At 35.8% G+C, this 24,671-nt stretch overlaps 1 protein-coding gene across 18 annotated transcripts in view; it reads right to left on the bottom strand.

Moving 5' to 3' along the window:
- The window catches only part of HDAC9 (histone deacetylase 9), a 452,594-nt gene that overhangs the window by 28,312 nt on the left and 399,611 nt on the right, over nucleotides 1-24,671 (bottom strand). For all 18 annotated transcript variants that reach the window (XM_064411632.1, XM_064411622.1, XM_064411704.1 and 15 more), the window contains one exon: nucleotides 1,463-1,596. In XM_064411632.1, coding sequence (XP_064267702.1) covers nucleotides 1,463-1,596 — 134 coding nt within the window. The remainder of the gene's footprint in view (nucleotides 1-1,462; nucleotides 1,597-24,671) is intronic.

Here is a 24,671-nt window from a genome sequence, read left to right as displayed (position 1 = left end):
CCATCAGCATAGAACCATTCACACTAGTCCCACAAGAGTGAAAACTTCAGGGAAAGGGTTTAGAAACGCTATGAAAAGCCATTGGTGTTGTAAGTTACTGTCACAGGGAAGATGACAACAGAAATATCAATGAGAGTGCCCTGGAATGGCAGCTGATCAGGAAGGCAATGTTGCATTACTAAGATTTTCAAATGCCTCAAGCTGATTTATGCAATTCATATTTCAGTACCTAAATAAAAGAACTAACACTGAGACGAACAGCTTTTTTAGCAGCATGTATCACCATACTGGAAAACTTTCCTTATGGATTTTGTTAAAGGTGGCAGTAGATAAAACCCATTAAAACCTTTTTTTTTTCCCTGGTGTCTGTTTAGCATTTCTGAGAATATTTTTGAAAAATCTAACACTTTATTCATTGTATGTATAATGTAAAAAACTAAGCATTGTTGATGTGCCATAAAGATGAAAAGAAAGGTTTAAAACAACACTTAGAAAATTTTTCTACCCAACATCCATCAGAAGACACGTTACTTCACCTTATTCACATAGGTACGAAGCCTTGGAGTGGAAGGGAACTGGCAGACTAGCCTGCAATTTGGCCCTAATACATTTGATTGGAGACATTATGTAGTTATTAAGACTTTCCCTGAGGGGGAAACAAAGTAGAACACTCCATTTTATAATAAGATCTTGCAAAATTCACAATTTATGGTAAAGGCTTTTGTCCCTTCGTAAATTATTTTGGCTGCATCTTTAGCATTTTTTTCCCTTCTCACTGTATTTATAGGATAAAAGATACTTCTTAAAGGACAGCAGAAATATTTTCACTAATAGGAATCCTTATCTTGCATTTGTATACATAAATAACACATACTCATAGTTACTTATTCCTATAGTCTCGTCTCAAAAGTTGTTAATATATAGTGTTTGATAACTCTTGAAAACTCCATTTCAACTGCATACAGATCAACCTGAATCTTCATTCATATTTTTTTTAATCTTGTATACATTTTTATTAATGTTTCAGAAGTGAAGTGTCAAAATACTGCAAAATATGTGCCTTTGCAATATACAGTTTCTGAGATTATCAGTTACCTTGAAAAAGGCTTTTTTTCCCCATGATCGATGCCTAAAAGGTGCATTCCTAGTAGGTGATATGTGCACCAATGACTACCAGTGATGTCAAGTCTGGTATTCAGCACATCACTAAAAGCAATTGGGAGGTTTTAAATATTACTCAGAACTTGGAATAATTTAAGTATAAACTAAAGAATTTGTATAATAATCTAATTTAGAGGTATTTATGCAGTCAGGCCTGTTCATTCTAAGACATATTCAAATTCCATGCTTTTTATACCAAACAAAAAAAAGGACTGACACCGTTGTTACTAAAAGAATACCAAAGCTAGCAGCTTCAGCAAATTGTGTTCATTCTCTCCACCTGCTACGATTTATGTTTTACCTCATTCCCTAGAAGGGCATTTATACAGGCTTCAGAGGCATCACAGATGGCAGTAAGGTCATGTCCTCCCTCCAGCGCCAGCACCACGCGGCCGTCCGCCAGCTTCAGCAATTGCTTGGTTAGGTGACCAAAACCTGGTATTCAAATACAGGAGTGCAAACAATTAAAGCAGAACAGGCATTGCAAGCATGTTTCACATCTGCTGCACAAGAATGTAGAAAGCTCTGGAATATTGGGCAAGGAGCATAGGATATACTTAGTCCAGTATCCTGTTTCTGACCATGGCCCTCACCAGATGATTTGGAGTTAGCATATGGAGTTTTTTATGAGGTACATGTGAGAAAATATCCCTCATGCTGATCCCTGATTGCTGGAGATTAGTTGAAACACAAGGATGTCTCTCTTCTTAACTTTGTTAACCATTATCACTTTGGGTTGTCTTCCTATTTGCATATCAGTGTGACATACAGCCATATTATTTAGAGAGATTTGACATAACCCTGTTCACTTATGGCACTGATGTGACAAATAATATTTGTAGTTAAACTATGGCGCTATAATTAAAAATAATTGTGCTTTCCAAATGGGATGATGAAGGGTTTTTTATTTAAAAATTACTTCTTATTTGAGGTTTGAGAATTATATAAAATCATGGACTGAGAGATAGTGGAAACATATGTTACCTCTTAGCTTCATCTTGAAGTGTTTTTAGGAGCAGCACTAACAACTTTAATTCAGGGTTTTGGAATAAGTTGAAACTGTCTAGAACTTTGTAGCTATCTCTACCAGCATCGCTCACTCCTGACCAACAGTACTCTAAGAAACTCTGCACCACAGCCAAAAATGATGGTACTCCATTTTCTGTGGTGATCTGTAACTACACAGACATTACCACAAAGTTTTCATCTGTGATTCAAGTAAAGTTAATTTATTACATTTTTAATGACAAGAAAAATTGCATGAAATATGTCAATTTGGAGTGAAGATTTTTGGAAAAATTTTTGTGGTAGTTTTCTAGGACAGCTATTGTTTTTGTTTAATCTCTTTCAAGTAAGAAATGATAAATAAAGATTTGAAACTATTGATGTTAAATAAGCATCACATCTTGTTCTTAACTTTTCCACTTGATCTGTACTAGTTGCTCCATTGATGGTCATTACTACTCCTTCCAGTGCATTTCATTTACTTAAATAAAGCATTAGAAAGTACCTGCTAAACCCTGGAGTTCTATAAAGACAGGAAAATCAATATATTTTTACTGTGTTCCAGTGAAGAAGACCACCAAAAATTAAAACTGTGAATATTACAAGCATATTTTACAGAGAAATTTTCCAAACACATGTTTAGTTCTGTTTTCATCTTGGGATGCAAAATGGACACCTTTATTAAGCACATGTCCAACTGTTTTTACAATAGGAACTTTAACTATATCAAATCTGGCTTAGCTGTACAGACATAAAAACCCCAACACAAGAAAAATCCTCTACTTGCCACTTAACATATAGATGATCATAGAAACACTTGAGGTGAAATACTGTTTCCTTGAGCCACTGCCCAATCTTCTGTACCCTAAAAGCACCACAGTTTTGATTCTATCAAGGTAACTACACCGTGGTTCCAGTTACATAAAGGGCTGAATAACAAATAAAACCTTAAACTCCCATTTAAATGCAGCCTTCCCTCCTGAAAAAAAAAACAAAAAAACAACAAAAAACAAAACCAAACCAACAAAAAACCACAAACAAACAAAAAAACCCCAAACCAAAACAGGTCTCTCTATGCCCCCCCCGCCACACACAAAAGACCAGATTTAGACAGGATAATAAAAGTGAAGGAAGGAGTGGAATGAGGGTAACCTTTGATCTTTAGCCAATTTCTGCTGTCTTTTACCTACAGAAATCATTTCTGTCTGCATGTTACACATGAGATCTTTTGATCCATAAGAAGAGAGTGCCAACAGTGTAAAGTGAGTCAAAGATAGAACATTTACAGGAAATGAAGAAGAATGAACAGGCACAGGCTCCCCACATCTATAATTCACCCTTGGAGTGTGTGAGGAATCCAACAGCACTTTTAAGATGACATAATCCTTTGTGTTGCACAGATTCTGTGAAGGGAAAGCTCTACCATGTGTCCCCTGCACACTGGAGAATTTTGTATTACTGCAAATATTGCTGTCTCCACATCATAATCTTCTGAGGTTTGTAGGGCAATAAATGTAAAGACTCTTGCTATTCCGTTTCTTCATTTAGACAACCATACATAATATAACCCACCATCATTGTTACAATATTACTTTGTGTGCCTGGTTTCCTGATAATTTTCCTAGTATCAGTGCTATAACAGTCAGTTCTGACTGAATCAGGATACAATAAGCTACACAGAAAGCATCTTTCCAAACAGAGATCACGGTAATAAGATAAACTGTTTCAAATTAACATGATGGGGCTTTTCTTCAGCATAACTGCCATGAGAAAGTAAAGGTGGCTTGCTAGAAAGTGAAGAAATAACTTTAGTCAACAGTACCAACATTGCCAGTGACTGAATGAGTTATGGAAATTCTTAACAAAGAAACTTGGATCCCGTGTCACTGCAGCAACATAGGAAAGATGTTAGCTTCCTCAAGGAAATCCCCTGGAGTGCAGAAGTAAGAAAATGGAAAGAAAGGAATCCCAGTGAAGTAATAGTTTTAAGATGGGCTGTAGTTCATGCCAAATAATTAATGAAAACAAGAAGAAAATAGTAACAAGTACCATTAAAAGAACCCGTCATCTCCCCTGATATAAGGAGATCAAGCACTGGCCAACTTCAGGTGAGAAAGGAGTCAGACAAGTGTTTTGAATCTGGGCCTTCCAACTCACATGAATATTTAGAAATCAGCAGCAGTTCTTGGCCCTTCTACTGTACCTGCTGAAATCTTCTTGTAAATGTGCTCAGTGATTTTGCACTTCAGACAAGTGCAGCATTTTTTAAAATTAGGCTCATGCAGTGTGCCAGGAAATTGTGAGAATGGTTTTGCGCCAACTATTATGTTCATCATTTCTGTAATTTAAACATGAAAAGTTTCATCAACAGATGAAACAACTTGCTTCATCAACAGATCCAACATTTGGGTATCCTGGGTAGAATTTGCAAATGCATTTAATATTCATTTGCTATCATTCTATTAAATATTATAATTAACCTTTGATTTCCACAAGAAACAAAACACCACTAAATAATTCTGAAATTCTTACTCATCAGGTGTTTTATACGTTCTTCACAAAAAAACCCAGGGTGCAAAATGTACATCCAAGCAGAGAAGACTAGATTAAGACTGTAACCATTATAAACCATGTTATGCATTGGAGAGATAACCTGTATAGGAGTTGTTATTTACCAACCTTTGAAGTAAAAATACAAAATTTCAAACCAAAAACATAAAGTGTAATTTTTAATTATACCTTTTCCCCTCCTGCAGTACTTTATTGGAGGAGATAAAATATTCAGACTTTTGTAAGAAATTATTCTAGTGTAGGAAGGTGGAAAGAGAGAAAATTATTATTCTATTACGCTAATGAACAAGCTGTTAGGCTGTTATTGAAGGACACAGTGTGCTGATCACTTGAATTACCATCTAAGAAAGTAATTCGTCTTTTAGTGGACTGATGTCCCAGTAAGGATCCTGTGGGTTTTTTTCTGTTTGTAACAGTCAAGCTTCCCCCACACTCTTTTTAGTTCTGCTAAGCAGCAAGGAATGGCATGGATGAGGTTTCTGAAGCCTTTTTCACCAAAGTCAGTGGAGCAGCTGTACTCTACCTAGACTTACTGAAAAAAAAAAATCCTATAAAGAGAGAATCCAGAGTTATTTCAGTTTTCTTTTGTTGTTTTTGAGGTATCCTTACTGTGATAACCTGAAATGGACAGTGGCAAGCAGAAGGCAGGTAAAACACCTCTTATCCAGGCCAGTTTGCCTCTGACAGGCTCCTTACACAGGGCTCCTTACACAGCCTGTGTTGTGTTACGTGTGCTTGGAGTAAAGCTAACAAGTCAGAGTTCGTATGGACAACTTCTCATTTTGCAAAAGAAGCATTTGAGAATGAAGACAATTTGTGAACATTATTCTTTTTGCATCCTTTCCTCAGCAGACAGGGAAAGGAACCATATGGACGGGGTGAACTCCCAGCCAGCACCGCAGCACTCCTTGTTTGCATAAACAGTCATGTATGCAACTCAATTTGCTTGCCAGCAAATGTGCAAACACCAAATTAGTGGGGACTAAACCTGCCTCAGCAGAAGAAAGACTCCTTTCCTCTCCCACACTGTGCATAAGGAAAGCAGATGTGTCCTGTACAGTCATTTTTGGGTGATGGCAAGCTGAACAAAGCCATGGTGCTGGCCCTTCCTCACTGGAGATGGCTGGTGAAGGAACAAGGACACATTGACAACAACAAAAGTTGCAGGAGCTGTAGTGTTATGGAGAAAGCATCAGCTTTTTCAGCCTCAGCAGCAGGGCCCCAACAGCTCTTTTGGCTTCAGTGTCTTAAAAGCTACAACCCAACCCAAAATTACAGGCAGAGCTCTGGTGAGCTCCTCTGGATACTAAGAGCAGCCTGGAGAGGAATACATGCAAAACACAAAACCTCCACAGTCTCTGTCCTGGACCTCCAAGCATGTATTTAACTATTATTTACCATTTAATCATGTCATTACTCTCTAATTTACTTGACAATGTGTTTTCCTCTCATTAAAACTGTTGCAATGATCGCTGCCAAAATTCTACCCACCAGTGTTCCGTGCTCCTTCCCTGTGGCTCCTTCGTGACTATTTGATTAATTTTCATTGATATTTTTCCAACAATAGCATCTAAAATTAACTGGGTCAGTTTTTACATAACTTCCTGAGTCACCAGGCTACGTGTCCTAAATAAATATGTCCATACAGGAGTCAAATGATAATTTACCCTTACAGCACTAGCAGGGGCTGGGATATTTTACAAAGTTTGTGTTCTATGATAAGAGAACATATTTTATTCTCAGCTCTTAATTCAGGACCTTTTATTCAATCAAAACTTAATTTGGATGAAGTCAGAGACTTGACTCACTTGGCAGGACATGGCCTTGAGTGAGGGGGAAAAGGAGATTTTAACGCCAAATACATTCTTATGAAAAACATTTTCCAAATGGCTGAAATTACGAATGTTAGTGTTGAGGTACCTGAATTTAAATGGTACATTTGGCCTCCAGGCATTAGCTGCTGATTTCTTGCTTTTACTACAGGAGAAGGAAGCTCAGTAACACTTCAAATTACATGTCTCAAGCAGGCATTTAATTTATATTAAATTAGACAGTAATTGTACGTTAAATAAATACCAATAGTCTCAGGAACACATTTTTATGGAATAACAATTTATGTAATAGATGTTTTTATTGCATGCCTGTTAGGTCTACAGTAATATGTTTTTCTTAATTAGCTGCTCTTTAGCTGTTACACAGAACACAACTTACTAAATCTCAATATATATTCAGGGATACATAGGATACCTCTTTGGAAGTCAAATACTGCAAACCTGTCTTACTACAGGAAGAGGTGACCCTGCAATGCTCAGTAAGATGGTATTTTCAACTGACTTGGGACATGGACGTATCCAAGTGTGTCATATATCCATAGCATTTACTTAGTCCTTCATGAGGGAGGAACTTTTCTACCTTCACCACACAAGGCAGCACTGACTGCTAGGCAAATGTTCCTTAGAGAAAACATATGGAAGAAGAACACACCCCCGAACTTTTCTTGCAGTTAATTCATGGTAAAAATAAAAGGATGGCATTTATTTTGTAACTTGCATTATCAAGCTTCAGGAATTCTGCAGCCTTCAGGAAAAGTCATGGTAATGTACAAAATAATTATGAAGCTTTTAGAACTGCTAAAATGCTGTTATGTGGATTCAGAGGGAAAATATTCAACCACAGATTTCAGCTGCCAAAGTCAAAGCAGGGATCTCTGGATATTCCCAAAACAGGCTGGATGTTTTTTAGCCCTGTTCTTACGAGCACTTACTAGCTCTGTGCCTCCCTTTCTTCTCCATTTCCTTACATTTCTGTAATGTCTGCCCTTTCTTATAGCTGGCCCAAGAAAAAATTTCTTCACTGTTCTGCTATCCTTCCTCTCTTTTTTTATTTTGCTTCCTATTTAGAAAATCCTCTACTAAGTGAAGCCAGACAGGATGCAAGATGATACGTTCAACAGAGATCTTCCCTGTTTTTTCAAAAACAAGTAGTTCTTCTGCCTCAGAAAGCAGAAGCCAGAAGAGAGAAGCTGTAGGACTTCATATAGCAAGTCAGTATTTCAGAAACTTGGATTCAAATCTCCCTGAAAAAGGCTGTTGCTTCATCTTTGAGGTGAGCAGATTCTCCATAGAATTTGGAGAGTTTTTTCTTTTTTCTTTTTTTCCTGGAGACTAAAAATCCTTTAAAAGGATTCTGTGGAGATAGACTATCAGAGTAATAATTATCTGTGAAAATCTGTCCCACATACTGTGAAATCTGCCAAGGTGATAGAGCATGTGGTATTACTGTTATCATAATAACTTCTTCCAAATCTGATCAAGTTGCCTGATTAAACTGATATACAATATATGCATCTGATGTTACAAGTTACAGATGATTATATCGCCAAATCTGACTCTAGACTCAGTAAGGGGTTGGCTAAAAAACAAGACATCTGATAAAAAAATAATTCATAGTATGAGGAATTTGTTTCTAATCCATGCTGGAATGAAAATCAGATACTACTATTGACTATCCAAATAAATCAGTAAGCTTGATTAAGTTTGGAGAAGTTTATTATAATGCTACTGCCTATAAAATCAACTTGACACATTTTTAAAATATGTGGGGCAAAGTTTCTGCTGTTACACAGCTGAAATGTGGGCACTGACTTACAACTGAAAACGATCTGATGGGAAGATCTAGCCTTATTTCTTTTTCTAACTGATGAAAAGCCAAGTCAGTTAATGCTGAATTGACCCAGGAGGCTAACACAAAGGATCTGATTTAAACCCCATCACTCAGAAGCTAAGAACTGACTGCCATTTTCTGAAGATGGTCTAATATATTCTGCCAAGAAAATCAACATGGACTAAAGGATCTTTCCAACTTATACAGTTTCTCAGAGCATACAAATTAAGGCTCTCATTTTATTTTCAGTCATTTAGTGACCCTACCACATCAACATATCAGATTAAATTAAAAGCTCGTTCCTTAGCCAGTGCTAATCAGCATATACCACTATCTAAAGACCTAGCCTCCAGATGTGGACCATTCATCATTCCAAGGCTAGTGACATACATACAATAAGCACATCAGGGAGAGGTTCTTGTAGGTGGATAGACTTGAAGCAAACACTCTACTTCCTGACCAATTTGGCAACAAGTTTCCTGGTGAACTCAGTATTAGTACCAGAGGTCTAGTGCCCCTCAGGATTTGTATCATAAACATAATTTTATGAAATCAGAAGGGAATAAGGCACTGCATTTCTAAGGGATTACTCTACATCTCATACAGTTATTCACTATCCCTCTGGCCCTGTGCCTGTTAACCCCACCTGACACATGCTATAATCACCCAGAAATGCACTGCTTGTCACCACCTATTGAAAAGGTAATGTGTAAAACTTGTTAGAGGAAATGGTATTGAAACTAGGTTTGGGGTCTGACTCCTTACAGTCTTCTGTTTAATTGCAATTTCCAAGTAAAATACATTGAGCAGCTTTCTATTATGTTGCTCTGTTACAAAAACATATAAGAATTAAGGATGTGATTTCAACCCAGACAACAGCCCTTATGTACCCTTTCATACTATTAAAAGGACACAGAAATGCCATGAAATGGTGGAATTGTAAAAGCAGCTGTAGCTACCATTTGAATGACATAGGTGACTCTATCCAGACTTCTCCATGAATAGAGAAGTTATGTCAGAACCTTGTCAGTCATGTTATTACGCAGCAGAGTTTGCAGGAGCCTCAACCTGCTGGGAGCACAAGAAAAGGTGGCAGGGAGCTGTCCAGGCTTCAGGTGAAGGCAAGACTAATGACACTTTGTTGTCATGCACAACAGGTGAAAATATGTAGAAAACATTTTTATTTTCCCGTCTCTTTGTTTCCACAGAAATTCTATCACATCACCCCTCTCTGCCCCTCCAACCCTGATGCCCACCCCCCTCCCAAATCCCCCAAGAAATACATATGAGAATAAAATATTATCTTAGAATTCTGAATATCTCATCCCTGTCTTTCCAGTTGTCCAACATACAGTTACCTGAAAGAGTCTTTCTGTGAGTTTCTGCAGCCAGGTGCTGACCCACCAATTACTGCTTGAGAATTAGTGGTTCAGAAGCCTTATGGAGTTCTTTACCCAGTGGTTTTTTACCTTTTCTTAGAGAAAGTTAAAGCAACAAGCTGACATGGGTGAAAGATGCCTTCAGGTGCCTGAGCAGTCAAGAAGTACTACCTTCTGGATTTTCTCAGAGTGAGGAGCCCAATCGCTCCTGATTCTGCAGGGTCCATATATAAGCAAATTACCACCATCTCTGCTGTTACCATAGCATGACAGCAGTATTAAGGGAAGCTGGAAAACCTAAAATAAATGGTAATCTTCACTGAACAATAGAAATATCAAGACAAACAATGGTATTTCTGTGCTACTCTCAGACCTAAATCCAGCTAACTAGTGTCAAGGTAATTTGAGGACTCCAGATGTTGTTGCAGCTGCAACAGTCATCTTAGTCATTCTCCTTAAAAGTGGGAAGTTCACAACAGGGCAAAAACCATTCCTTCCACATTGAGATACTGTTTCTTCAGCAGCAACAGTTATTTCTTCTTCAAGGGAAAACAGTACATCAGCTTTTTTAGCTGGAGTCACTGAAAATCTACTACTAGAATAGCTACTGTTTCTCCCTCCAGAGTTTTAACAGCTAGAAGTAAAATAACCTGCTGCAATGGCTCAAAGCTCTCTAGTGGCTCTAGAATCTTAGCAAATAAGGTAAATCAAATTGCAACATCAGGATTGAATTTACTCTTTGCTCTGATGAAAGCTGAAGAGTCAAGGTGGCTGAGAGTTTGGGCAAAAATTATCCAAACTTCATAGCAAAGCCACTTAGAAACCATAGAAAAGAAAGGCATTCAATGATCTCACTACAAATAAATACAGATAAACAGGGAAAAATATAAATTTCAGAATTCAGTTCCACTCATTAGGACATGAAGTGGTCACCAGCAGAGGATAACTTTTTAGTCATTCTCAGTTTTGGCCAAATTGCTGATTTAATTTCATAAAATAAATGGCCATTGACCAAAATTGTAGCATAGTCTCACTGTTTTTACCTAGATTTTTGGTGCTAAAATTTCTGTTGGGGGGGAATGAATTAATTATTAATACTAATTACCTATGAGAGATAAAGATGAAAGAATAAAAGGGATATAAGAGAATTGGGAAAAGGATAAAAGTGTTTGGTTAATAAAAGAGACTTATTACATAAGAGGACAAATAAATATACTTGTGGCTAATAGACAATAAAGGCATGGAAGGATGAAGAAGAAAAAATGAATGTGAGTATGAAACTAAACACTGTCAAGGAAACAGATTTTCTTATAACCATCAGAAAGAGTCAGAAAGTAAAGAGAGCAGAGTAAGTTTATGTTCTTATTTTTACAAGGGGATGCAGAGCATTTCTGAATTTTCCCCAGGGATATACTTTTGTATCCTTTATTTGCAGAGAAAGGTGAGAAAGTGCCCCAGTAATATTAACATGGAAATCATTCAGTGAACTCTGGACTCCTCAGTGATAAGTTGCTAACCAAAAAGAGGTCTAAACACAGGCAGCTGGCACAGTGCTGGGTGACAGGTTTGTATGTGTGGCTAAAAGTGTTAGTGAAAACACTCAAAACAATGAAAACATTGAAATAAGCAGGTACTTGACAACAGGCTGGTCTCCCTAGGAGCAATCACATCACTTGCCATTTATTCAGACATACTACCACACTGTCACAGAGACAAAATCTGAAGTAATTCAATGGCTGCAAGGGATTTATATTGCTGGAACTGTGATCAAAACTTGGCCTATTAAAAGCAGACATTTTCTTCTCCTAACTATAGTAAAGCAAGTTTAGAAATTCTGAACTAAATACACATTAAAGCTCAAAATGTATATTTGGAGATACACATTTTATCAACCAGAACAGAAATTTTAAGCGAATGCACAAGTTTCCTGAACTCACCTGGACTTGAGGAACCAATAACAGTTGCCCCTTCTAAACTTTTAGTTATTTATATATCTTCCCAGACCATTTTTCTAATGAGTCATCACAAATAAACTCAAACTACCTTTCCACAAATACAAATCCTTAGTAGCAGTGGATTCTATCTGTTTCCCAAGTGATGTATCACTCCATCTCAAGCTGATAAGCCTTGGCATATACCTAGTTCAACCTAGAATAGCTCGAAGTCTGGCCTGGAAGCCTTTTAAACAAAGATAACAAACAAAGACATTTCTTTTCTTTTCCACGTACCCAATGTGAACTCAAACAGTAAATCTTTGTATTTATTATAACTCTTGCAAGGACTGAATGCTCAGATCTCAGAAGAAAACATGTCTGAAGACAAATGCTTGCACATAGGTAAACAAAAAAGCCATTTCCAAACTTAAGATGATTTTTGACAGTGATAGCTATTAACAAAAACAATTTTTTTTTGTGCTAAAATCCATACAAATCAGAGCAAGATCTGGATGTTGTCTATTCAAAAGGTGTGAAATCCAACACATGCAGCCAGCAGGGCTAATACAGGTGTGACTGAGCAGGTTGTGTGTGGTTGCAGGCAAAAAAGGTTGTAAAAAACAATTTTTTTTTTCCTATCCTGTTTCAGATACCCAAGAAACAGGCAGGAATAGTCATTATGACCCCTTCAGGCTAGGATTTTTTTTTACTTCTTGCACAGTCTGTACTGGGTCTTCCTGTACTCTCACTATGTCTGGAAACGCTCGAGAGAAATTTGCTTTGACATGGCTATTACCTGTTCTGTGGGACCACTATATAATGCAAGCAAATAAATATTTATATCAGAGTTTGGCTCAAATTTCTGGCTGTGTCTTTTCATGGGCAGTTGTAATGCATAAGTGACCTGATAGCTGATGTTATACATTGGAAGATAGAAAAATAATTAAAAAAATTCATTTAATGTGAAATTAAGATTTAAGAAACAAGAAATTTAGGGTACCACAGTGCCATTTTTTAATCAACCACAGAACTTGTTGGGTTTTAAGGTTGCTTTTAATTATTGGAAAGTGGATAACAGAAAAAAACTCATATACTGAGGACAGACAGAGGAACATTTATTTCCTATAGTTTTTAGCTTTAGACAGAAATTAAGAAGTTAGCATTTACTGCTGCCTTATAATTAAAATCCAAACCCAGCTCTCTCTAGGCAGAGAAAAGCAAAGGTCCACAATAGTAGATGCTCATTTGATTAACATCTCTATCTTACAGCATATCCAAATGGGTCCATTGTGCAAGCAGTCATAAATCTCTCTTGGTCTAACTTCAGAGCAATTGACCTTACAAACCAAATAATGTTCCTTTATGCACAATTTTGTATGCAATTTCTAGATTTACTGTTCTAAAAAAGGAGTGTGTAAACAATTTGAGGCAAGACTGAAGTGAGCAGCTCATTCATCCCACATATGGATAAATGTGTGTGCCAAACTGGAAAACTCATTCTGGAAAGAGTCTCTACTGATCCTACTTTCAGTGGTTCCAGATTCAAATTTTTCATCTATTTGATTTTATATGCTGATACTATTTTAATTAGGAAAGAAATGAGGAGAAGAGAAATTATAGGTTTTAGCAGTTCACTGAACAGCAGAGAGTATTATAGGGAAAGGTAGTGATGCTCTGCCAGTCCAAGAGTATTCCCCTGTCAGTCATCAAATGACTGCCACTAATTAAAAATTCTGAGGACCTCTTCAAGAAAAAGGCAGAAGCAGAAACCTAGACAACATAAATGTAACTTACACTTGTTCCCACTGTAACACTGTGGTGTCTTAAATTCTTGATCTTTCTTTTTTCTATAAACAAAATTTCAGGCCACATCTTGAAAAGTTCAATATGAAAAGCACACATATCACTTCCACGCATGTGCTCTAGGTGACGTCTATATGGAAACAGTGATGAACCCTTTCCTTGATGAAACACTGTAAAGCCTTTATTGCAAAATTTATCAAAAAAAAGTGTTATCTATATGAGCAGTGCCCATTAAAAATCTCAAAGTAACCGGCTCCAAGATGAATTTTGGCAAACTGAATTCTACATGTCAGCGGGGCAACTTTAGCACTTAGTATATACCAAAAAATCTGCAATTAACCCTGAGAGATTCTTCTGGCGTTAGCCACTCCTGGATGGCTCTGGAACTCTTGAGTCAGCCTCTGGAGGCACAACTAACAATCTCAGAGATCTGGGCTTTCAATTGCAATACCAGGGTCAGGTGGTTAAAGCTGGGGCAGCCCAGAGTACCTCCAACTCCCTAGGATGTTATCCCTGTCCTTCTATTACATCTAAGTATGGTCAACCTTTTATACAGTAATAGAACTAATCAAAGTAATGGTAAATGAACAGGTCAGGTAGTGTAGCCCTGTTTTGTGTTTGTAACACTGTAAACATATGTTAGTATTTGCCAGACGGTATGTTCAGCTTAGAGACTCCCAGCATACTGCATACTTTGATATCCTAAACTTAATGATCTATTTCTTACTAGTGCTCATAAAATGAGATCCTATAGTATCTGCTCTCTTAATGTATAACTGAAGCAACTGAACAGAACAGAGCGGGGATTAAATAAGGTAAAATGATAACAAGTAAATAACCAGTTCTCTTGATCACATAAATTTCCAGGAACCTTTGCAAAGAAATACCACTCCTCAGACTTAAATAAGAATATAAATTACAGCTGATTACTATTTCTTAATAAGAATTGGAAAAAGAACACTAGCAGGAATGGGATGAATGAGTCCTAAAAGTAAAAGAAATGTTTATGAAAAAGAACAGCATTTGCATTCTTATTTGCCTGGGCCACTTGCCCCTTTTGTAACCTGATAAAACAAGTGAGTCAATACAAATCAAGATGACTTAGTGGAAGAACAGCAAATGGCCATTGTAAAAGTAGAAGCCAGAGGAAAAGGGACGCCACAAACACCCCAGTCATGCAATTTTTTTTTTGCAAGCAGATTTAATGGGTGTGCTGTGGCCAGACACCTTTAGAGTCAGACATGCCATTTCTAAGAGAAAACAGCAAGATCCTATGCAAAGTAGGTAAATTAAAATGGAATGCTAGCTCAACATGTTAAAAAGTTCACATTTTGAAAAGGAAATAGTAAAAAAACTTGCACAAACTATTTTTAATGATAATACATTTGTTCTACAACCATTTTTATGCGATAGACCAGAAATGCTATTCTTTCCTTCACAGATATACTGCCTTGTTTTTATCAATTTACCCTGACTGTAAAGGAGCCTTCCAGAAAACAGTGAATAAACTGAAAAATTATGCAGTCCATACTGACATATCTGAAAAATCACTGGAAAGTTTCATTTTCCCCCTTGCCTGTCTGACAGAACTGCAAGACAGCCAAATACAGGTGTTCAGATATGTTCAGACAACGCTCTTTTTTCTTTCTCTCTTTTTAATATAATATTCTGTCCTTTCCTCTGGTGAAAACATTATGGTTGGTAAAGTAAGATCAATCAATAATTCTAATTTTTTAAAGCCTTTAAAGTAATTTTTTGAGAAATATGGTAGTTTAGACAGCACATTTATTTAGTTTTAATTTTTGTGCTGTCATACATCAGCACTGAAGTCCTGATTTAGAACACATGCAGCGTGCCTTTGAAGTTTTGGCTGTTTTTTAACAATGGCAAAAAAAGATATAAAAAAATTAAACAGCACCAGAAAAAAAAAAATCATAAAACAGGGCTTTTGTGCTCTTGATTTATATATTGTTTTTTATGTCTGTTTAAAAAAAAAGCTTTATTCTCAATAATCTTTCATGAGAAGCTTTGTTCTGACATACTTTCATCTAAGCCTTTTCTTCTGTGCTGACCTTTCTTCTTTCTATCCCCCCAAGTCTCTGAATCTTTCTAATATCTTTCCCATTCAGTAGCAAAATGAGTTTATTGGAATTCTTATGAAAACCAAGAGAGTAGAAATTGTGCAAGTGATATACTAAACAGATATTTTTTGATGAAAGTAATAAATATTCCAAGTAAACAGGACCTCCAAATAAAACAGCTACGTTCTTCTGGTGCTCGTTTGACTCCCCTTCTGGGCTGTATATGTGCACTGGTACATGTCGTTGTCATTTTGGCCAAGTTACACAACAGTGTTTTTTTTCCAAGGAAGTGTATGAAAGATGATAGTTGCCATTGTTCATTTTTATCCAATGTGTTGTAATTAATATGAGCCAATGCCATATTTATTTGTTCTGTGTCCAGCTTCTTCCTGTTTTTTTTTTCTCTCCCTTTCAGCTAAAGGACCAAATTGTTGAAACAACAACAAAACCACCACAATTGGCTTTATAGTCTTTCTTCTTCTTAGGGTCTTCCATTCCTTGGTAAATTTTATTGCATTAGTAGTGTCATCTAAAGGTACCAACACCAGGTGCTGCAAAGGAGTTTACGTGAAAAACAGATGGACCAATCAAATCCTGAAGGTGTCCAGAGGCTTGAAGAATATTAACCTCACTCCCACCATAATTCTTAACTGTCATCCCAAATATATGGGTGCACATTACCAATCTGTTTGTGTAGAAGGGTAAGTGCAGGGTATTTATGATAGCTGAAAGAGCTGGAGAAGGAGGGACTAGCAAAGGCATCTGGACTTGTAGAAAGCTTAACCTGTGCATGTTGGGAGTTTGCTGGGGATCTCCTCACTCACTGTATCTCTTCCCTCACATTCAACATCACGCATCCATATCTGCACCCCTTCTAAACTACTGCTGACTGCTAACAGTGAAATGAACAGTAAAATGAAAGCTGCATCTTAGGTGAAAGTTCTTTTACTATTGCAGACCATTCATGTGTTAGTGCAAAATAACAAAACCAACAGAATTTCCTATCACCAACACTGACAGCTGAATTTATGTCAAAATGGCTTTTCCCAGTGAAGTGCAGTGATAAGCTTACTGCAAAGACACCTCTGAGTTCCACAATACTACTCTTAAAATCTATGTAAAGAACTTGTTTTTCTTAATATTGAAGATTCTGCAGTTCATTTTATTTTTAGGGAATTTAACTACCCATTTTAGCAACATGATCTGTATTAAAAGAAGTCTCATTTATCATTTAATTTCATTTAATTTCATATTAAATTTATGACCTTTCTACATATTGAAAATGGATGGGGAAAAACCCCTTGATTTTAATATTTATCAAGTCTCTTCTTTCCTACCGTTAAGTAAGGAAAAGTTAGCTGTCCTGCCTCTACTGCTCCTCCAGTCTATTTACTACTCAGTAGGAAGAGAGGAATATCCCCAGGAAGATCTGCTGCACCAATTTTCTTAAAAGATGGTCTTTTTGGGATTAAACACCTCTCTATACTGCCTGTCATGGACAAATCTAGACCTAATAAGATGTTTTATGTCCAGAAATAGAAAGCTCATTTATGGCTCCAAATGACTATTTACACCTAGGCAGATAAAATATGCTTTAATCTACCAAGGTCATGCATTGTGAATACAGCATCCTCAGTGAGAAGCTTCTCAGCTAAATATGAAATTAAAGATGAATGCATCCATTAGTGCCTCAATAAAAATTACTCTTGATATAGATTTTGTAGGTTATGGAGACCTACTTTCAAATCCTTGTATTATTTAAACAAGTTATAATACTAATATTATCACATAATATTAGTATATTAATTATATACTTGCTAGGAAATTATTTAGAAAGTATTTTCTATATAATAATACTACCTAATAGATTTCTAGCAATCACTCAAATTTCAAGCAAACAGGGGTATTTTTATAAAGAAACCATAGAAATTATGGTTTGCTCTACTTACAGCACACAGTCATATTAGTGTGTCATAATAAATATAATCTTCTGAGATTTAGAGCCTATTCATCTATGAATGTCTAGTATCATTGCTGATTCATAAAAGTTGAAAATAATTGTATGCACAGAGAATTTCAATGCCAAGTTTGTTCCATTAAACCCAGTGAAAATTCCTTAGACTACACTAAACATCTGCTATCCTACCAACCCACTGTACACCTTGCTTTCTTTGTCCAAGAAAGAAATCTCTTTAAAGCTCTGCTCAGTACTTAGGTCAAGCTCTCCTAACACCCTTTTACTTCAGTGTCCTCCCTTGAATATACTGCCACTTCTCTGCTAATAACATGACAAAAACTTGGTAAGTGGTAAGCATTTACCAGGGTGTCTTTTAGATATCCCAGAAAAAGAAGGGAATTTGACCATTTGTCCTGGTCTTTTAGCAGTTAAACAACCTGGTCAAAAGAATCATTCCAACTCAGATGTCTGATGTCCAGCCTTCCCATCCTCACACCTGGGATTTCACAGGCTGAAACGCTGGAAAGTGTCCTCCTCCATCATGAATTAATTTGCTGCTCTCAAGCCCTTTCTTTCAGATTAGCAGTTGACGTATGTATAAACAGTGCTGCCATAAATATCTATATTGCTCCAAAAGTGAGACATGTGAAAGAGGGAAAATATTGCCTACTTTAGAGGGATAAACTGGAGCAAATGAAAATCAAATCTCAAGAGACAGGCTTCAAGAATGAAATATCTACAGATCAATCTCCCAAAGGCAGTAAGTGGTAAAAGTCACTGAGCCGAAACTAACACAGAAGGAACAGTTCAGTGACACAGTGATACAATTATAACAAAATTGATCAGGAAATATTCCTGTAGCAATGAGAGGTCTTTTAGCTGAACTTCTTTTCATTTTATATTTATTTCTGAGTCTACTAATTGTACATCACTTTTCTTAAAAACTAAGGAAACATTCAGAGCAAATCAAAATATTTTACAGATACTCTTTCTTTCATTAGTTTTAATAAAATAAAACCAGGTACTGGATAAGGACAGTGTTATCCAATGGACTAAATTAAATAGTTGAGCCATGATGACAAGAGGGATGGGCAAATTCTGAAGAAAAAAGTTACTCAAGACATAATGTTTGACATCTGGTTTATGATGCTCTAATTGTCAGTAGTCAGCCAAAGCCAAAAGACTGCTATTGTCTTTCAGATGAAATATATCTACAACAGTGCTGACTGTTTACTGAACTAAATATATTCTCTCAGCTTCTTCCTGAAGTACATGTACCACCTTGGAATAGAAGATTTTATTTCTACTTTCTCTCAAAAATACTGATTTTAGGTCTGACAAGTTCTGATGGTCAGTGTACACCATGCTAGAGTGATTATGCTGTAAATACTTGTTATGATGTAAGATGGCTAGTTCAATTAAAATAAATTACAAATTTTTCTTCCAATATAATGAAACATAACAAAAAAGCAGGTAAATAATTTAAAAGTATTTTTGAAAGTTTTATGCAAAAATGCAAATGAATAGCATATTTCTTACTTTTCTTTTAACTGTATAATGCAAATTACAACAAGGAAAATCTTATTTTGTCTGAATGAAAGAAACTTCTTATTTTATGTTCTAGATTTTAATCCTTTTCTTTTCTTTTCTTTTCTTTTCTTTTCTTTTCTTTTCTTTTCTTTTCTTTTCTTTTCTTTTCTTTTCTTTTCTTTTCTTTTCTTTTCTTTTCTTTTCTTTTCTTTTCTTCTCTTCTCTTCTCTTCTCTTCTCTTCTCTTCTCTTCTCTTTCTCTTTTCTTTCTCTTTTCTTCCTTTCTTTTCTCTTGATTTCCCAACTTTATTATTTCGGTGATAGAGTACTAAATTTGATCAGACTCAATTTCCAATTCTTTTTTGAAAGCACTACATAAAAACTTATCTTCATTAAGTGCTGCTGGGATTCCAGCACCACATAACTAATGAGAGAATTCAGTAGCTTCATGTCAATGTGATGCCTCAAGTTCAAAGGGGACAAGGACATCCTGTTTGGTGTTTTGTTTCACTCAAGCCATTAAAACTGCACAGACCCTTTTAAGTGTTTTTTAAAGTAATCTTCTTTACTCCCAATCAGTAACCTAAATAATTATAAAAATAGTCTTCATTTAGATAACCTTCAAATTTGTAATGTGATTTGGAAAAAAACCTTCAGCAATTCTCAGTGAATTGGAAGCAAACTCCTGGTGGATGAAAACATTTCAGAAGTACCAATTTTTCCCTTAAAGATCCCTTAAAGGTCTTCAACTTCTGTGACCTGGATGTTTTTCTTCAAAAAGCATGCTGGGAAAATCCCAGAGGTGTCCACTGTTTGTGGGACTAGATGCACCCAAAAAGAGCCAAAAGAAAAAAAAGCACATGGATCAGGACATATGCACTGTCTGCACGTATGTTCTACATAACTATTATTGGGGCAGTAAACATACTAGAAAAATAATGTTTTATTCACATGGTGACATAAATACCACAATTATTTTTGGATAACTAATTCCTTTGATGTAACACATTTGTTAATTAAATTACAATTTTGAAACAGCATCACATCACTTGATAAATGGATTTTCTTTACCTTTCTCCCCAGGATTTGATGCAGGTTTAAGAATACTGCTTACTCAAATATTTAAGTGAATGAAAAATTATTTTGATCTGTTCATGTTGGCTTTGGAAATTTCAACAAAATGGGTTCCATGATGCCGCTTTTACTTCTGTGCTAACATGCTTCAAAACACTGCACTTAATTATGCTACTATTTCAAAGATGATTTGACAAAATTTCTTGAAATTCCTGGTAAAACTTTTGGGACACAGATCCATTTTCATATTGAAAAGAATTTTACTGCAAAGCTATTCCTGTAGGAAACATAAAAGATACTACTATAACTTTCAGTGAAAACAAAGGATTTCTGAGACTACAGATACTACTTTTTAAAATAAAAATAAAAATAGATACAAATAATAACAACTGGATTTGATCTTTTAGTCAATACTCCTTGTTTACAAGAAAAAAAACCCAAATTAATTAAAGATATTCTGTAAATTTTTCCACTGTTTTGGATAAATTAAACTCTTTAACAGGAATAAATAATAATTTTGTTTATTTTAAAAAGAAATATATAAAAATTTTAAAAACAAAACAATCTTGGGAAGATATACACTTTTTTACTGAGATTTATATATATCTCAAATTTTAAATTGGTGATTTCTCTTGACAGCATAAAAATACTATGCAAAGCAATTTAAATTGTTCTTTGCTAACCAACTTTGCTTAATAAGAAAATGATGAACAAGAACAAATAAATTATGCCTGGCTGCAATCATAAATAAAATAATAAATTATATGGCAATACATGTCAGTCATCTGGTTTCCATACAAATAAATCACTGAATTCATATCTGATGTTAATTAATCATATTAGGGAAATAATTTTGAAAGCTAGTGCATTCAAAACCCAGACATTTCATTAAAGGACATATCCCACTATTAAATGGAACTGTTTTGTCTTATTTTGCCTTTAAAGAATGCTAATCTGTTTTAAGTAAGTAAAAAACATTTAGAGAACAGCACTCACAAACAAATTACTTCTGAATGGATACAATGTCAGATATCAAAAAGAGAACCTTCTTTTTTTTTACTGAGAGGAATTTAATGAAAAGGGATAAGACTACGGCTCAAAGGAAACAAATATGTGATTTTGCCATCATAAACAGAAAATATTAAGTAAGTGAATTTTTGTTAACTAACAATACTTTGTTGTTCTGGACAGTTGTATTATTTTAGTTTCTTCTTTCAAAGAAGATCTTCCAAGATCTTTCCCTTAGTCCATTTCAGTGCACATGAATCATAATGGATGATGGGGAGAAAAGAATTAATCTGAAGCAAATAAGTTATTAGTAAATTAACTTCAAATGGGCATATTTTACAATAGAACAATTTTTATTTCTTTTCAATTTAATTCTATAAGATTTCAGGAAGTATTCGAATAACAGTATTCTCATGTAAATATGCTTTTGAAGAGCTTTTAGCACGTGTTTTGTACCATAATAATACTTACAATCTCTGTCCCTGTAAACATTACTTATTTTAGTAAATCTTAATCAGGTTTGTGGGGTAATGTCAATCAACAGGACTGCTCAAAGTGAGTAAAAGCTTGTGGGATTAGGATCTACATTCTTGCATTTCCAGAAATTTTATAGCAATTAGTTGGTATAAGCAAGAACAATTTCTTCAGAGACAGGCACCACCCCCACCCCACAAAACAACAAATGAAGGTAATAAAAATTAGGGATTTTTTTTTCATGTGCCAGTGTTGGCAACTTGCATCATTTTATTGCAGATTTCATAGTATTAATTGTTTGCATATAAAGCTATTACAATCAGGAGATTGCAATTGAATCTGAATGTTTCATTGATAAAAAAATGGCTACAGAGAAAAGCTTAAAAGATGAAAGAAGATATTCTGAGAGTTCCACAATTAAAGAAATCTGAGCAGCATTTGACTAACTCTTACAATAGTTATGAGGCTTGAAGCAGTGTGTTTTTAACTTTTAGAACTGGTAGTACTGATATTCTGTTTCAACAATTAATAAGGTGTGGTGATGTGACTTTTTGAAACTACCACCATGAATTAATGTTTGAGGTTAATTACATAGGTAAGCACAAAAATTTCCCTTTACCCACAAGTAATTAACATACCTTTTATAAGACCTATTTCAGTAACTTATTTTCTTTGTGACAATGGTACCTTGAACATAATGTTTTAAATTTTATTTTACATATTTACTTGGGTAAAATATCCCAACACAACAGCAACTAAGACAATTCTGGGATCAAAGCTAAAAATACCAAGAAAATCTCTTCAGATTACTAAAGAATTGCTGGTGCTGATACCACTCAGACCTAAAGTGTACTTGATACTGGGATAGTGTGAAAAAGATGAGTTTGCAGACTGAAAAAACAGATGGCCCCTTATCACCCCATGGGGCTAAACACACAAGAGCAAACTTCAGAGACGCCTTACCTTTACCTTGTCTATCCCTATCAGGAGAGACTGTTATATTAAGGGTTATTGCCTCTCAAGCCCTCCCTGTGATCAGCTTTTGAAGTCCATGGCCAAGAGGCCAGTGTGAGAATATCACCTCAGATAAGAGGTGTTTGCTCTGTGAAATATTCAGGACAGGAATCCATGGAGCCCGTGATAGTTCAGCAGGGAACCACAAACTGCAGCTAATATCATTTAATCCCCTGTTGGTTTGAGAACTGCCCGCCATAAAAAGCATAACTGGCTGTTTATTTGTGCAGGCAAGAGATAACATCTTAAAGTTACAGTCTGCCTTAAGTAGTGGGGATGTGAAGCCCAAAGAAATGAACCATCCAAGCTCATAATCAAAATTGTGTGTGCTCTCTTCTTCTCTGACTAATGAGATGTAAACATTTTGGCTGCTGTCTCTTTTGAAAGATATTAATCAATCTATTGGTCAGAAATCACAAAGGATAGTTGCTCTTCAAATTACATGCCTTCTTTTATAGCATTTTGAAGCTGTGAACAATATGTTAAAAATTTTCCCATGGCACAACCAAGTAAATACTTGTGGCACATGTCTATTTATTACAGAGAATGGTTAAATTCTAAGACATAAATCATGCTCTTCTACTAAAGACTACAAATTCCCAAAGACAAGACTAATTCCCAATGCAACGATGCTATAAAAGATCAGACGCTTTGTTATGTAGAAATCCACATTTGGAGATGCCTTTCAACAATGTTCTCTCAGGACCCAGTCCTCTAAAAGGCACAGGCAAGTTGCTGAACACTGTGTCAAGCTCCATTAGTTTCAAAATGGCCCTAAAAACTTATATTTAATTTGCCCTATTTAAATTGTAATCTGACATGATTAATAATGCCTAAGCGAAAAAATACTTTGTTCTTTCCTTTCTTCTACTAAATGACAGCCTCTTTGTTTCAATAAGGAAAAAGATTTTGTAAGGTTAATTTCAAAATTGATAGAAGACATGACCAATTTTATCTTTTTTGCATCCCTCACATAAGTTACTGTCATTAGCTGACGTTGCTACTGCAGCATGAAAGAAAAAACATCAAGAAGTAGGTGAAGAGATAAGGGAAGATGACCAAAAAGGGAAAATAATCCTTAATGGTTCTGTAGATTCTCTTTTTTTACCCATTGTAATCTATCCTCTGCCCTGTCCCCAGCAACTGCCCTAAATCAAGGAATAAAAGGGAATGGGCACCTGATGCTTTCTGCAGATGGATTGACACTGCATAGCTGAACATGCTGTGCAGGTGGTTTTTCACTCGTACCAATTAGTTAACTAGCCAGCAGACAGATCTTCTCTTTGAGAGGCAGGAGTGGGAATGGAAACAGAAATCTCTCCTGGCTCATTTGCAGAAAGAAAGGCCAAGTAAAAGTGAAAAAGCAGGTGAAATCAAAGCTTATTTATTAACATTTCTGATTTCACTCCCTTTCTGCTTACGTAAACTCTTTCTGGAAGATACACCAGTTAGCCAGACAGCATGGAAAACACTGGGCAATAACAAAATCAGTACTAAGATTTCTGAATCCTTCAGATGAGTTTTATTGTCCAGTTAGACATGGGTGCCCCAAAGTCTGAAGATGAGAATTTACCTAGTCTCAGTAAATGAGGTGAATTATTCAGTTTTCTCATGTCTCAAGCCCATAGCCCAAGCCATTGACATATGCTTGCTTGCCAGTATGAGAAAGCAGGTTCTTCAACCAAACATCATATTTTTTCTGAATCTCCCCAAGCACTAATCCCTTCTTTAAATGAAATGATTTTTAAAAAAGGAATTTTCCTCTTATATCTTCACATTTACATTTATATGCTGCGTCCTAGAAAGGACACTAATTATATACAGTGAACTCCAGTCTCCCACAGAAGCCAACAGATGACTCTTCCTCAGAGAACAGGATTTCTGAAATTTTCTATATTTCATATTTATAAATGTAAATGTGATGTACAGGCCAATAATGTACCAGGTCCTGGAATCAGTGACAAATAAGTCACTGATATCTGTATTGCAAAAGCAAATCTAAAGAGTACAAATGCAGG

Source organism: Passer domesticus, chromosome 1 (genome assembly GCF_036417665.1).
Source record: "Passer domesticus isolate bPasDom1 chromosome 1, bPasDom1.hap1, whole genome shotgun sequence".
NCBI classification, from domain to species: domain Eukaryota; kingdom Metazoa; phylum Chordata; class Aves; order Passeriformes; family Passeridae; genus Passer; species Passer domesticus.
The sequence above is the reverse complement of the archived record's forward strand: the minus strand, read 5'-3'. Positions and strand labels throughout refer to the sequence as shown.